Raw genomic sequence first — 16,089 nt, 5'->3', positions numbered from 1 at the left:
GAAAAAATTGAAATACAAGATTACACAATGAATTTTCCGACAAAAATGATCATTTTCTAAAGGAGTGTATTTGGGTTAGTTTGAGGCGAGGGTTGTTACACTGGTTGGCTCCACATTTTGGGATATAGGAGATTTGGTGCCTTTTCCTCCTCCTCTTTGTTCTCCCATCAATTGTTTCTATACATACTCTCCTTTTCATATAGCCATCACATCTAGTTAGTGTATATGCTATGTTGCATTGCTTGACTCCTTTTCATATAGCCGTTACATCCACAGTGTATATGCTACGTTGCATTGTTTGGTTCTAGTAAAAGATTGTAGTAAATTGGAAGATCCAAAACCATTACATTTCCATACACATCTCTCTTGGGATTAAACCCTAGAAACAAAGACATATTTGACGTGCTAAATGTATTAGCGCCCCGACATCCTTAGTAACGGTGAAGATAACTTTTTTTTTCATGCGTCAAGAAAACCCCCCAATCTGCTCAATGAAGTTTAAAATACTCCTCCCAATATGTTACTACATACTAAGTTAAACTCACATTGACACCTATATAGAATTATAGATGGATGAATATATCTTTAAGAGATACTATGATATCTCTACCCTACATATTATAACAAGGTAATGTAGGAGCGATCAGTAGAAACTGTTAATAGCATATATGTCCTTCTAAATGCGACGGCCAGTAGAAAATGTTTTGCTAATGGAGTAACCTAATTCGCTTGAGAGTTCCCTACAAAGCAGAAAATCTAAATAATGGAGGTTGTGCATGGCGCTGTTGCATTCTTTCTCCAAACATCACGTCTGCACGCTAGCATACTAAAATAAATCGCAACTTTTCCCAAAGATGTAATTGGTCATAGATTACTCTACCAAAACTACTTGGTGCGCAGCGAGTTCGTGAGAGATTCATATCTCTAGCACATTCCCCATTAACACCTCCCGTCGTACAAAATTATCCTGGTTGTCTCTCAGCCTGCTGACAGCGAAGCACTCATGCGTGCGACAGCGAGGGCAGCGGCTGCACAGTACGCAGCACAGGCAGAAGGGCATTTCAAAAGATTTTAAAATCCCACGGCACAAATTTAAAAATCGAACCGGTAGAAGCCAAACCAAATCTTTGTTTTTTTACGCTTCGCTTTCCCCCACTCCTTTCATCTAAAAAAACACTCGCTCCCCAACTCCACCTGCTTTCCTTCGCTTCCCTTCATCCCCACTCCACCAAACCCTCGGCGCCGGGGGAGCAGAGCAGAGCACAGCGGAGCAGGAGGTGGCGAACGGAAGCAATGGCCAATGAGTGGCGGTGGTAGCACCCTCCCCGCCTTTTCTCCCCGCCCTCTCGCCCTCAGGTTGGTGCAGCGGGTGGGAGTGGGGGAACTCGCGCTGCCCCCGTCGCTTCACCGGCACGCCTCCCTCGCCTGGATCTGGGCCGCGCGCGCGAGATCCTGAGCTTCGGGTTCGAGACCTCCCTTGCTCCGGTTGGGGATTTTTTCGGGCGGTTGTTGCGTGCTGGCTGCGTTGAGCTCGTCCTGATTTGCGCCTGATTGGTTTGGTGGTGGAATGGCGGCTCAGGTGACGGCGATGGAGCCCGCGGCGGCTGCGGCTGGAGAAGGGCAGCGGTTCAAGCGGATTCCGCGGCAGGCGTGGTCGGGGAACCTGGAGCTGGATCCATTGGTACGTCTCACTGGCTCCCTGCTCGTGGCCAGCACGCCTGCGCTGCCTGATTTGGTAGTGCGAGTGCTGGTGGCTGTGGGATTTGTTTTGGGTTTTTTCGGATTGCTGCGGTGGTGCACAGTCAATGTGGTGCGGTGGAAGCTTTATGTGTTTGGAATGTGTTAAAATGATGCTCAGGATCTCAATGTCATGCTGCTTGTTGGTTAGGGTTTAGGGGTTTCTGAATGTACTCATGCTTCGGTTGGAGCTTAAACTTGTGGTGTTGCTGCCAGGTGGTGCACTGCCATGGGCTTTGTGTCGCTGAGGTGAAACCTGCATTGCGGTGCTCATTTATTGAATCTTAGTATTGCTTAGATGCTTCGTGGATTACCTGTGTTGGATAAGTAAAAGGTTTGCATAGTTGACATTTGAAAGTTATATTATTTTTTCCCCTTCGTGCTATTCGGGCCATTATTTCTGTGAATCGACTTTTTGGCAGCTAAACAGGGGGCTAGGTCATGCCATATTATTTTTATTATCATGTGCATGGCATTCTGTGATAGAATTATGCAGCCGATTCAAACTTACTAGGCGTTATGCATTATGCTTGTGCATGTGTGTTGGATTATGCTTGTGCATGTGTGTTGGCGGGCTGGTGGGTAGGCTGCCAGGCAGCAGGAAGGAGGACCAGGACTTGTTGTGGTGCGAGGTGATGCCTAGGCAGCCTGGGCACCGATTTTTGAAATCATTAATTGTTCCCCTTGTGTACACTCCATTCTCTGTTGCTTTTAATTCATTTTCCTCCCTTTTATTATAGTTCCAGAATCAATTAAGTGGTGCTTGATTTGAAGAGTTTCAGGTGATATCACGAGCTAAGTGACTTTTCATCTTGAAAAAAGCTAAGCACCTTTTTTTCTTCTTCCAATTTTCAGCTCAATGAAAACTTAGAGCAGTGGCCACATCTAAATGAACTGGTACAGTGCTACAAGGCTGATTTTGTGAAGGATGACGGCAAGTATGGACGATACGAGAGTGTTGCACCACCTTCTTTCCAGAATCAAATTTTTGAGGGACCTGATACTGACATAGAAACAGGTAATCCATCATCCTTGTGGCTGAATGCCTGAACTAGTTTCACATGAATCTTGGGAAAGTTTTATATTCTTGCCCCATGTCACAGAGTTGCAGCTTGGCAACGCTAGGCATTCCAAGCCTGAGGATGCTACTGAAGATGATACGCCAAGCACCTCAGGGAGGCAAATATATGAAACCGGATCATCTGCTTCATCGTCAAAAGTGGTAAGGGCATGCTACCTGGATTTCTGTGCTGGGTGTATTTTGTCCTGTGGTTTGCCAGATTTCTGTTGCGCTGGACTCCCCTCTGCAGTTTATCTTAGTTCCTTTACAGTGGGAATTTCATATTGGATAAGAATTATTTCATGCTTGAGTCTACCTTTTCCGTCACTTCTTTTTTTCTTCCCTTGCTAACAATCTCCAAGTTATAATATGGGTGGAGGAAACTATTGATAAAATCAATTTGTTTTTTTTAACTTTTAGCGTTTTTTTTGTAATTTTTAATGCTCCCTCCAAGTTATTGCAACAAGTAGCAATTCTCATCTTTATATTGGGCATTAACAGTATTTTATCATATTTGTTTTCTCAGCACTGTAGTCTGTCACCACTGCCAGCATATGAGCCTGCATTTGATTGGGAGAATGAGAGATCTTTGATATTTGGCCAAAGGGTGCCAGAAAGTCTCCCTGCAATTAACAACAGGTTTCTTCAGTATGCAGACTAAAACATCGCATCCATCTTCCTTTAGTTTTCTCGATTTCTTTGGTGCTCTAAGCAATGTTTATTAGTAATCGTGTTTTAAATTATTCTGTACTGCTTACAGTGGCTTGAAGATAACTGTCAAGGTACTATCTTTGTCATTCCAAGCTGGATTAGTTGGTGAGCAAAACTAGATTTTTTTTTGTTTCTTCTTAACTGCTGAACTGTAATGTATCTAGTTTACACTTCACAGCACAATCTTAATTTTCTGTTTTCTCCATCTACCTTGTGTAGAGCCTTTCAGTGGAACGATTTGCTTGTACAACAGAGATAGAAGGGAAAAACTGTCAGAAGACTTCTATTTTCACATACTTCCAACAGATATGCAGGATGTAAGCGCAGTGCAAGTAGCTTCCTTCTGGCTCCTCTTTCCGTTTCTAGTATTCTTCTAGTGATATCTACATATAGAGACAATTATAGCTTGTTGCTATGTTGAAATTTCACTTTGATGTAATTTATTTAATAGGCCCAGATTTCCTTGGATCGTCGAGGTGTTTTCTCATTGGATGCCCCTTCACCATCAGTCTGCCTTTTGATTCAATTAGAAAAGGCTGCTACTGAAGAAGGGGGAGTAACACCTTCTGTTTATTCTCGTAAAGAGCCTGTAAGTAAAAAAACATTCTTCATTGTAATATTAGTGTTGTGCTGCCTAGGTTGATTGCGTGTTCTCATTATTCCTGGGCTCATTTTTGTGACAGGTGCACTTAACTGAGAAAGAGAAGCAAAAACTGCAAGTCTGGTCTCGAATCATGCCTTATAAAGAGTCATTTGCATGGGCTATGATTCCTCTGTTTGAAGGTAACCATGCTGGTGGTCTTGGTGATGCTGCTTCTCCTAGCAGTCCTTTAGCACCGAGTATATCAGGATCAAGTTCTCAAGATAGTATTGTGGACCCTATTTCAAAGCTTACTTTAGACGGAAAACTCAACCATTACTCAAGTGGAAGCTCAGTTATTGTAGAGATATCAAACTTAAACAAAGTGAAGGAAAGCTATATAGAGGACTCCCTCCATGTAAGAAGCAGCTCTGCACATTCGGTTAGTATTTGCTATTTTTATCATGTTGAATATTTGATTCTTTTGTCACCTGTAGGATCCAAAACGGAAAGTACATAAACCTGTGAAAGGTGTATTGAGACTAGAAGTGGAAAAACTTCACGACAGCCACAATGATGTGGATAATGTTTCTGAAGGCGGAAGCATGGCCAATGATTTGAATGATGCTGGTGACCTCAATAATGGCAGATGCAGCAGGAGTAGCTTTGATGGGATCCGCAGTTCTTTGAATTCTAGTGCTGTTGCCCAGAAATATGCTCATCACAATGGTAAAATTTCTGATGCAGATAACGGCGACAATGTAAGTGGCTGATTTCCTTGTCTGCCTACTTTTCTGTCACAAACTTGATATAGGATGATACTTTTCTGTTTATATGTGATGCATTCTTGTGTCATTCATGTTATTCTGCTTATAGGATATGCACTCTTTCTTATTGCAGTTTCAGGCTTTTGACTTTCGGATGATGACCCGGAGCGAACCATTTTCGCAACTTTTTCATTGCCTCTATGTGTACCCGTTGACTGTTAGCTTGAGCCGCAAACGAAACCTATTTATAAGAGTGGAACTGAGAAAGGATGATTCTGACATCCGTAAGCCTCCATTGGAGGTTTGTTCTCAATCATTTTATTTCTCTTGTTGAATGTTGCTGCTTGTCAACATTCTTATGCATTGGAGATGTGGGATTCCAGGCTGTTCATCCTAGGGAGCGGAACACAATGCTACAGAAGTGGGGCCATACACAGATTGCTGTTGGAACAAGAATGGCTTCGTACCATGATGAAGTTAAAATCAGTCTGCCTGCTCTTTTGACACCCCAACATCATCTTGTGTTCACTTTTTTCCATGTAGATCTCCAAATGAAACTTGAAGCACCAAAACCAGTATGTCTCTTGTTCCTTATTCATATGGATTGTGCTTAGTTGTTTATTTTGCTGATGTCTGACATGCTGTTATTCCTTCAGGTGATTGTTGGGTATTCAGTACTTCCGCTGTCGACACATATTCAGTATGCATCATCTTCTCATTTTTTTTATGTAAAGCAATAACATCATATTAGTTCTAGTCTGTTGCTTCATATACGAGATCACATCCCATTCCCAACCATTGCCGTTTTAGTTTTCTAACTTAGTCAATTTATGTGATCCATAGCTGATATCATGTAATAGGATGCAGTTGGTGTTGTAGGTGAAGAAGTGTTCATCACTTAAAATTGTGGACAATAGCTTGTATGATGTACTCCTTGCATTTTTTAATAAAATTATTCTAAGCACTTCTTATCTAACATTATTGGGAATATAATCTTTTGAAAGTATTTTTCGTGGAATTTTTTTGGTAACATTTTTTGCGACGAATTTTTGTATGCTGTGTATATTGGTGGTAAAACTTTCTACAGTTAATCAAACGACATCTATGTAAGATTGGGGGAAGTATCATCGATCATATATTTGATTCATGATGTAGTTCAATTATATAATCAATTCAATACATAAATTTGTTTGTAACTAACAAAGCACTGTGGCGGTTCCATGATTTGCTAATATGGCTTTGTACTGTATGCCATACTTCTAGTATTTTAAAAGAAAGTTATTGACAAGTGGTAAGGAATTGAAGTTGATATGCAACAACTTTCTGCATCAAATAGGTTACTTTCGGATGTATCCTTGCCAATTTTGAGAGAGCTCGTCCCACATTACCTGCAGGAAAGTGGAAAGGTTTGCTTCTTTACTTCACTTTTTTACTGCTTCTACCTACTTTATTCCAGAATATTTCCTATATGGAAGTACATTTGTGGTAATAGATTCTTCTCGAAATTCCAATTTTTATACAGGAGAGAATGGACTACCTGGAGGATGGAAAAACTGTTTTCAGGTTGCGTTTAAGGCTCTGCTCGTCATTGTTTCCAGTTAATGAAAGGATAAGAGACTTTTTTGTCGAGTACGACCGCCATACTCTACATACAAGCCCCCCTTGGGGTTCTGAGCTTCTTGAGGTAACTATTCCGCATCTGTCTGACTTATAGTGGAGCTATTGATGTATTTTTCTTTTATGATTAACACAGAATCTAGAGATTCTGCTTTTGTGGTCAGCAGATGTACTTACCTTAGGAGAAATATGGTTTCAAGATGGTTATGAAATTTGCTTTGTAATTTATTTTCCTAAAAAAATGCTTTATAGAATTACTTTTGCATGACTTTCCATGTTATTTGTACTTTACGGTAGATACCAGAGCTATATTCAGCTGATCTTGGGATGCAATTTTTGTAGGCCATAAATAGTTTGAAGAACGTCGAATCTACAGCACTGTTACAATTTCTGCAACCCATACTTAATATGCTGCTCCATCTTATTGGTGATGGCGGTGAGACCCTTCAGGTTGTTGGTTTGTTGCGTGCTTCCCTTGTGCATCATTATTTTTCTCTTATCTAGGCATATTTTCTGGATCTAAATCGGAGCAGAGTATACTTCATCATATATTTTTACACTTAATATCGATGCTAAGGATGTGTGTGGCTACGGCATTGCCATTTTGCAGGTTGCTGCGTTTCGGGCCATGGTTAACATTTTAACCCGGTAATTTTCTGTTTCCTTATTTTATTTAAGTTCACTGCTGCTACCATTCTTTGTTATGCTAGTTTCCTTATTGAGTGCTAGCATTCCATGGGGACAGAACTTCTCAAATCCTATTATCTGACCTTTAGAAGGCCAAATACTTGCCAGATGTTCAAGTGTGTTCAAGAGTGTTCCATAGAATTTTATTATCTTCCCATGGATTGTAGTTACTAAAGAGAGGTGAAGCATTCGCATTCTAAGTAAACCACATGGCCTGTCAATCTTAAATGTTGGAATGCTGCATGTGTGCTTCATGCTCAGGACCTCTCACTATTTTTTTTGGTGGCGCAAAAAAAAATTGAATGGATAATAATATTGGCTCTTATTAAGCTAATTCCGACTTCAACAATATCCACTCAAGATCTTTTTTTTTATTCCACTTGCAAGTTACAATTCAGATGCCGAGAAGTTGTTAAGATTTAAAACAGCATGGTGTATACTTGTCTTTAGATGTATATTGCACAATAACATGATAGCAGTGCCCTCTTAAGATGATCTTAATCTGTTTCTGTGGGATGCAGTTATTTTGAAATTATGATTTGTTTTCCATAGCATCCATCTTCCATTATCTATGACGAAATAGGAAGTAGGAAAACTGTTATTTTTTTGTTTGCCACTGCTCAGCACTAATGAGTCAGGATCACACCTGTACCTTAAATTGAATTGTAGATGCTGCATTTTTCTAGCAGGGTGCAGCAGGAGTCACCAGACGGGGCTGAGAGAAATAGGTTTCTTATTAACTATGTTGATTTTGCTTTCGATGACTTTGGTGATCGGCAAGCACCTGTGTATCCTGGTCTATCTACTGTTTGGGGAAGTCTTGCTCGGAGTAAGGTTAGCCTGGATTCTCTGGTTTGAGTAATCTTTTATTATTTTTGTTGAGTTTGGTCTATCACCAATACATCTTTTAAATTCTATATCCCCTTGGTTGCTTGCTGTTGTTTGTTTCCATCTCTAGCCTAACCTAACTTGCTTGGGACTAAATTGCTTTCTTGTTGTTTTACTTGATCTGTTGATTATTTTCATATTTGAGTTGTATCTGTTGTATAGAAGATCCCGGCAGCTGTCATATTACTGCTAGTGTCTCAGCTCTTGAATAATGCTATGCTGGCACTAGCATTGTTTGATCGCCCAGTATTGCATTGAATTTTGTGATTGTAACTTGTTAAGTCTTTAGAGAAGTTTACACTTGAATCTTGTATGGCTGTTACGCTGATTAATAAGCACTGCGCTCAGTATTGCTCACTTCGGTTTTTTTCCCTTTTGCTTCAGCTGTTCTTGCAACTTTATCCTCTGTTGATATATACATATATATAAATATTTTCAATTTATTATGTATATATATGCAACTTTATCACCAGGTTTCTGCTGTTCAGTCGTCTTCTTTTGCACATGTACATGTTTCTACTTTCTACAACTCTAGTTCACTCTTTGCTCTTTTGGCTTTTAGGCTAAAGGTTATAGAGTTGGTCCTGTATACGATGATGTATTGGCAATGGCTTGGTTTTTTCTGGAGCTTATTGTAAAGTCAATGGGATTGGAACAAAGTCGTCTCTTCTACCACAACCTTCCATTAGGTAGAATAGACTTAATGTTTAGTAACTAACTTTAACTACATGTATATTTAATTCTACAGTGATTGATTGTTTGTTACCACGATCTAGGTGAAGATGTTCCACCGCTACAATTGAAAGAAGGTGTTTTCAGGTGCATCATGCAACTTTTTGATTGCCTTCTAACCGAGGTTCATGAGCGCTGTAAAAAGGGTTTAAGCTTGGCAAAGCGCTTGAACAGCACGCTTGCTTTCTTTTGCTACGATCTTTTATCAATTATTGAGCCTCGCCAAGTTTTTGAGCTGGTAAGTAGGAACTATGAAGCCATAGAAATTAGAAAGTTTGTGCTCTCCCCCTGTTTTTTCTTTATTTATTTTGTGTTTTCAAATTCTCATTATGTGTCCCCAAAGTTGCAAAAGCTGTCTGCTTTGCCACAACCTTCAGCAGAAGTTTCTGTGCACAATGATGTTTATATGCTAAAAACAGATATATCTGTTCTTCAGGTTTCGTTGTATATGGACAAGTTTGCCGGAGTTTGTCAGTCAGTCCTCCATGACTGCAAATTGACATTCCTGCAGATAATATGTGACCATGATCTATTTGTTGAGATGCCTGGGCGGGACCCCTCTGATAGGTATAGTTTGTTTCTTATGTAGTTTTTTGTTGAAATATTTTATTTCTGATGGTTGTTGAGTGTTGACAATGCTTATGCGTTTTCAACATTTTCTTGTTGATGTAATTTTTTTACTGTAGTGCTAGTGAAGTTTTAAAAGACTTCACCATAGTTGTTTTAATAAACCCCATTTTTTGGGAGCAGTAATTCTGATCAGATTCGTTTGTGGCACTGAGATTCTATGCGTACTAATTGATCCCTACAATTATTTTGTTTAGTATTGCACTTTTTGCGTACTACCATTTTATTATGTTTTCAACCTGTGTCTGCTCTTTGCTTAAGATTTTAAAATAATCATGTATAGATTATTGATTTTGTTCCCAGTTCAAGATACGATCCTAAAATGCATGCGTCCAAACTTTAAAACATGTGACCGCAATCACACATTGAAGTTTTTAGATCCTTAACATGTGAATGATACTTCAAAATTCATCGTAAAAGTGTCATTAAAGTCTGCCGTATATTATGATAAATGGTTGTATAATAGGTCATGTCTATGTCGTAACAAGAAATAAAGGTCAGATGTAGTATCTTGAAGTTCCAATAATAAATGCAGTGGACCTTATAATGGCTAACATTCTCGGCCCCATGTTCCAATTTTTTGGGGAAATATTTTGAACTAAATATCTTTGTGTTTACAGAAACTATCTCTCGTCAGTTCTTATTCAAGAGATCTTTCTCACCTTGGACCATGATGATTTGTCTCAACGAGCAAAGGTAAGAATCTCAGTTCTGAGGGAAAAAAAGCATTGCTATTACCACAATTAAGTCAACCCTCCATGCCCACTCAATTTTTTTGATCCTGTCTAAATTTGTGATACAAAATGACTCTTTACTTTGTTATACCCTAATGTACTGTTTTGCAACCCTTGCAGGCTGCTCGAATTTTAGTGGTCCTTATATGCAAGCATGAATTTGATGCACGTTATCAAAAAAGTGAAGACAAGCTGTACATTGCACAGTTGTATTTTCCTCTTATAGGGCAGGTATGTCTCTTTTACACTTAAACACTAGCTATGAGAAATTGCAAGATTTAGTTATATACGATTTTGACATTGCAAGATTTAGTATATATAAGATTTTGATCACAAATTTCTTTGCTTATGAGAAAATATTCTTTGTCTCAGATCCTTGATGAGATGCCTGTTTTCTATAATCTGAATGCCGTTGAAAAGCGTGAGGTGCTAGTTGTCATTTTGCAAATCATAAGGAACTTGGATGATGCAACTCTTATCAAAGCATGGCAACAGAGCATTGCTCGAACCAGATTGTTCTTCAAACTTCTTGAAGAATGCATAAGCCATTTTGAGGTCAGTACTTTAATTTTTTGAGTTTTTAGGATGCTAAAAGTATCACTCAGTATAGCCTAGTGCTTCTGCTGCTCTTCAGCAGCAGCAGGAACAACAAAGGCTTTTAGTCCCAAGTAAGATGGGGTAGGCACTTGCTGTCTAATATTCTGTTAATGGCGGGCTTTGACTTTGTGGTAAGCTCTGATTATTGATGTCACTCCTATTCAGTACCTTTGCAGATAATTGCTTGGAGTATATCTTAAAGCGACTTAATATTGAGTTCATACCTATTGTATTTTTCATGTATGGACATTCCATGAAACTAGAATGTCATACATGCATATTTAAGTTTACCAAGTTTGTGTGCTAGTTCAAATTACACTAAGTCATCCTGTTTAAATGGGTAAGAATGATAACATTTAACATTGATGATATCAGATATGGTTAAATATGATCTGCATATTCTATCTACTCTTGGTCATGAATCTGCTTTGTTTCCATTGAACCATGTTAATTCTCATAGTTTTGAAGCTAAATAACTTGAAATGCTGTCTGCAGCACAACAAAACAGGAGACAGCATGCTACTTGGTGCTAGTTCTCGGAGCCCTGATGTTGAGCGTCCTGCGTCCCCAAAGTACTCGGAGCGATTATCCCCATCAGTTAATGCATATTTGTCGGAGGCATCAAGGCATGAAATAAGGGTAATTGTTCCCACACTATCAGGCTTCCATCCCCAGTTTTTTTTCTTAACCATGATGTACTCTCAGGATATACATTTTGCAAATCAGATATGGCCCTATTCAAGACATTAGGCATTAATTGCGCACAAGCTTGCTGGCTTTCTTGGATTGCCCTAGTTTTGGGTAGGTTGAGTACACTTTAATGAGCCCTCCTAGGGCATGTACTGGACCGGTACCACGAGCCGGTCAGGATTGTTGCTTAGCATTTTTTTTGTTGGCAACTGGCAAGCAATCTGGTGCAAAAGGGTATGCGGTCGCAGAAAATGTGGACAGTAAGCATCTTGGGCGCAAACCAGTCTTGAAATGACTAAATGGGGCTAGCATAGAGGGAGGGAGGGAGGGAGGGAGGGAGGGAGGGAGAGGTTGGTCTATTCCACAAACCACATTTCCTGGTTTTCTGGGGCTTATTTTGGTTTAACTCTACTCTCACAAGCAGACTGCTCCCTCGTTACAGTACATGATGGATCAAGAACATTGTGTTTATTGCCAGGTCCAGCATTTGATCTTGTGGCAATAGAAAGAGCTCGCTAGGGACATTGCTGCAGGTGCTTGCTGCTTGGCATGTGCATTCATATTCGTGGTGGATGAGTGTACAACCATTTTATGTCATGGCACACTGTACTGCAGCTCCTTGTCTGATATTATGGCACCGAATGGCTGTACTGCATTAGTAATAAGGCCTAGAATGACTTCATGAATTGCATGCTTCATAGAATTTTCTGAAACCAGGAGCATGGGATTGATGACTAAAGAATTGATGGCAGAATCCGATAAAAAGTTTCCTGAAATGATAACACCCACATATTTAATCATAGTGCAATACTCATCTAAATCATCTCAAATCACCCTGAGTGTGCCTTTAAAAAATTACTGTTTCTTGCTAGTTTCTGCATGGATGGTTTATAGTTATAGATGAAGAGCCCTGGACTGGTTATACTGCATGGTTAGAATTTTTATGGAACATTTCTGAGGGACTTGAAGGTGTTTACTTTGAGGCTCCAAAATAGGGAATAACGGTTACTAATACAATGTCTATTGAGATTTGAGCATATAGATACAATGGATGTTCCATCTCAGAGCCTGAAACAGTGGAATTGAGCCTGTGTGAAGCAAGACAATTATTTTAGCCACTTTTCATGAGCATATACTTCCTAAACTGATCTGAAGACAGTTATTGTTTTTTCGATGTAGCCTCAGGGAACACCAGAAAATGGATACATGTGGAACAGGGTTAGCCCTCAGCTAAGTTCTCCGAATCAACCCTATTCATTGAGGGAAGCACTAGCTCAAGCACAATCTTCAAGAATTGGGTCAACGGCGAGGGCATTGAGAGAGTCTCTACATCCAGTACTAAGACAAAAATTGGTTTGTTTTATGTATACAATCATCTCTGGTCTTTTGGGTTGTGTCTTTCTCTTTTTAACATGAGAATTCCTACAGGAACTTTGGGAAGAAAATCTCAGCACTGCTGTGAGCCTGGAAGTGTTGGGAATAACTGAGAAGTTTTCAGTTGCTGCGGGCACTCGTAGCATCACTACTGATTATGCTAAGTTAGATTGTATAACATCAATCTTAATGGGTCTTTTATCTAGGAGCCAGCCCTTGGCCTTTTGGAAAGCTTTCCTTCCTGTGGTCTATAATATATTTAATCTCCACGGTGCAACACTTATGGCAAGGGAGAATGACCGCTTCTTGAAGCAGATTGCTTTTCATCTTTTGCGGCTTGCTGTTTTCCGAAATGATTCGATTAGAAAAAGGGCTGTTGTTGGGCTGCAGATTCTTGTTAGGGTAAGCTGCTTAGCTTAATTGTAGCTTGATATGATCTTCAACTGAATGATCCTGATATAGATATTCTTGTGGTTCTAGAACTCATTCAACTATTTCAAGAACACTACAAGGCTGAGGGTCATGTTGACAATTACTTTATCAGAATTGATGTCTGATGTGCAAGTGACTCAGATGAAATCCGATGGTTCTCTTGAAGAAAGTGGTGAAACTCGTCGCCTTAGGAAATCACTGGAGGAAATGGCTGATGTGAGAAGCAAGGATCTGTTAAAAGATTGCGGCCTCCCTGTTACTGCATTGGAGGCTGCTCCTGAAGGTTCATCTGATAATAGGTGGTCCTGGGTAGAGGTGAAGCATCTGTCTAAATGTCTAGTCCAGGCCCTTGATGCTGGTCTGGAACATGCCCTCTTGGTAAGCAATATTTGCCACTGAATCCTGCTGTGCTATCCATAATTTGTTGCGGCAAAAAATGGCAATTGAGAATCTGAAAATGGAAACTAGTTTCTCGTTTAAGACATCAGCACATCAGTAATGCTAATATGCCGGGCTGCCACTTTTTTGTTCTTTTCCTATTTAGTCCTCTGACAACTTATGACCTATAAATCCAAATGTTTCTTGTAGGGTTCTGTAGTAACTCTGGACAGGTATGCAGCTGCCGAGGGTTTCTATAAGCTAGCTATGGCCTATGCACCTGTTCCAGATCTTCACATTATGTGGTTGCTGCATCTGTGTGATGCACACCAGGAGATGCAATCATGGGCTGAAGCAGCACAATGTGCAGTTGCTGTAGCTGGTGTGATCATGCAGGTTGTGATCTTTGCCCCAATACCTCCAGTAATATTCCAGTAATCCTGAAATGGCGTGTATGGACTTTTGTAACCTATGCAACTTTCTTATAGGCACTTGTTGGAAGGAATGATGCTGTGTGGAGCAAGGAGCATGTTGCTTCGCTGCGTAAGATTTGCCCTATTGTGAGCACTGATGTTAGTGCAGAAGCCTCTGCAGCTGAAGTCGAGGGATATGGTGCATCCAAACTAACAGTGGATTCAGCTGTCAAGTATCTTCAACTTGCCAACAAACTCTTTGCACAGGCTGAACTCTACCATTTTTGTGCAAGCATCCAGGAACTCATCATTCCTGTGTATAAAAGCAGAAGGTCTTATGGACAGCTGGCCAAATGCCATACATCACTCACAAACATCTATGAGTCAATTCTTGAACAGGAGGCCAGTCCTATACCATTTATTGATGCCACATACTACCGAGTTGGTTTCTATGGTGAGCGTTTTGGCAAGCTCAACAAAAAGGAATACGTGTTTCGAGAGCCGCGAGATGTACGTCTTGGTGACATTATGGAGAAGCTTAGTCATATATATGAGGCTAAAATGGATGGCAATCACACCTTACACATCATTCCAGACTCGAGACAAGTCAATGCTGATGAATTGCAACCTGGTGTCTGCTATTTACAGATCACTGCTGTTGATCCTGTGATGGAGGATGAGGACTTGGGTAGCAGGAGGGAAAGGATTTTTTCTTTATCTACTGGTACTGTACGTGCACGTGTGTTTGACCGTTTTCTTTTTGACACACCATTCACAAAGAATGGAAAAACACAAGGTGGCTTAGAAGACCAATGGAAGAGACGCACGGTGCTTCAGACAGAGGGTTCATTTCCTGCTTTGGTGAACCGCCTGCTAGTTACCAAATCTGAATCTCTGGAATTCTCTCCTGTTGAGAATGCGATTGGAATGATCGAAACAAGAACAGCTGCATTGAGAAATGAACTAGAGGAACCACGGAGTTCTGAAGGTGATCAACTACCAAGGCTTCAAAGCTTGCAAAGGATACTCCAAGGAAGTGTGGCTGTTCAGGTAAGGCTGAGTCTCCTTTGCAGAGTATTGGATAGATTTATCTATTTCTACTGTTTTCCCTATTTCTTTGTTATTTAATATTTAGCTAATTCTTTTGGTGTTGTGATGCAGGTCAACAGTGGAGTGTTAAGTGTGTGCACTGCATTCTTATCCGGTGAGCCTGCAACCAGGCTCCGATCACAAGAACTGCAGCAGCTCATCGCTGCATTGCTTGAATTCATGGCTGTCTGCAAGCGCGCGATCCGTGTGCATTTCAGATTGATAGGCGAAGAAGACCAGGAATTCCACACCCAACTCGTCAATGGGTTCCAGTCACTCACTGCTGAGCTATCTCACTATATCCCTGCTATACTTTCAGAGCTATGATAGTACTGTAGCAATCTGGAAATTAGGTAGCATGTGAATGGTTGTTCATTCTTTCAGTCAAGATCCCCACCAAATGTCCATATTTCCATTAGCTTTGGTTGTATAGTTCTGAGAACTGGAAATTAACTAGTCTTTGCAGTTCTGTACCGTTTTGTAGTACCAAGTCCCGATTTTGGAGTGTAAAGCTGGCTAATCCTTAGTGTTATGTCTACGTCACCGTGTCTTTTGTTGCAGTTTGCTAACTGTACTAGCAACGAGTGGACATTTTGACCCCCGTTGTAAGCTGGTCTTCTGGCGTGATATATAGTGCCTGGTGATTCTATTATCTCTTTTTCTTCTGGAAATTAGCATGCTTCCTAACAATTTGTTTGTGCGCATTATATTATTGAATTTATCTATTCGGATAATTTGTGTCTTGCATATTGTCCACTGTAAAATGATGTCTGAATAGACATGCCCTAGGGAGACTGAAGGGAAACTAGTTTATTTTCCATTCCAGTTTACATGTAGGCCTTGTTCGGTTAATCCCCGTTTCAAGCGGATGTAGAGAGATTTTGACATGTAAGCGATTTATTCCCTCGATCCTCTTCAGTTCCTACCAAACTGAACAAGTCTGTATTGGAATTTGGGATAGGGAGGGAATGGTACC

The 16,089-nt window shown here is 40.3% G+C and overlaps 1 protein-coding gene across 3 annotated transcripts; it reads left to right on the top strand.

Moving 5' to 3' along the window:
• Window positions 1–1,207: 1,207 nt before the first annotated feature.
• LOC112874368 (guanine nucleotide exchange factor SPIKE 1) lies at window positions 1,208–15,780 on the top strand. Of its 3 annotated transcripts, none has more exons than XM_025937652.1 (31): window positions 1,208–1,463; window positions 1,580–1,681; window positions 2,593–2,755; window positions 2,841–2,959; window positions 3,324–3,445; window positions 3,558–3,613; window positions 3,728–3,825; window positions 3,960–4,097; window positions 4,192–4,506; window positions 4,586–4,849; window positions 4,989–5,156; window positions 5,239–5,430; window positions 5,512–5,555; window positions 6,192–6,261; window positions 6,378–6,539; window positions 6,815–6,922; window positions 7,083–7,120; window positions 7,846–7,993; window positions 8,610–8,736; window positions 8,824–9,017; window positions 9,216–9,346; window positions 10,027–10,102; window positions 10,261–10,371; window positions 10,513–10,695; window positions 11,233–11,376; window positions 12,613–12,780; window positions 12,856–13,203; window positions 13,282–13,611; window positions 13,822–14,007; window positions 14,100–15,074; window positions 15,186–15,780. In XM_025937652.1, exons 2-31 carry the CDS (start codon window positions 1,589–1,591, stop codon window positions 15,438–15,440), a joined length of 5,526 nt encoding a protein of 1,841 aa, XP_025793437.1. In that variant the 5' UTR covers window positions 1,208–1,463; window positions 1,580–1,588; the 3' UTR covers window positions 15,441–15,780. The 3 variants fall into 3 exon arrangements, with proteins under 3 accessions (XP_025793437.1, XP_025793436.1, XP_025793438.1); XM_025937651.1 differs by having other exon boundaries at window positions 12,607–12,780; XM_025937653.1 differs by lacking the exon at window positions 1,208–1,463 and having other exon boundaries at window positions 1,589–1,681; window positions 3,324–3,436; window positions 7,849–7,993; window positions 12,607–12,780.
• The last annotated feature ends 309 nt before the right edge of the window (window positions 15,781–16,089 follow it).

The sequence above is a fragment of the Panicum hallii genome, chromosome 9 (assembly GCF_002211085.1).
Source record: "Panicum hallii strain FIL2 chromosome 9, PHallii_v3.1, whole genome shotgun sequence".
In the NCBI taxonomy this organism is placed as follows: Eukaryota; Viridiplantae; Streptophyta; class Magnoliopsida; order Poales; family Poaceae; genus Panicum; species Panicum hallii.
This window is presented reverse-complemented; position numbering and strand designations above follow the sequence as displayed.

Excerpts from the sequence above, each read along its gene's own strand:
- LOC112874368 (XM_025937651.1), top strand. The coding sequence starts at position 1,589 with ATGGAGCCCGCGGCGGCTGCGGCTGGAGAAGGGCAGCGGTTCAAGCGG. Across the intron at positions 2,756-2,840 it reads TGATACTGACATAGAAACAG|AGTTGCAGCTTGGCAACGCT; the intron begins GTAATCCATCAT and ends CCCATGTCACAG. Across the intron at positions 15,075-15,185 it reads AAGGAAGTGTGGCTGTTCAG|GTCAACAGTGGAGTGTTAAG; the intron begins GTAAGGCTGAGT and ends GTTGTGATGCAG.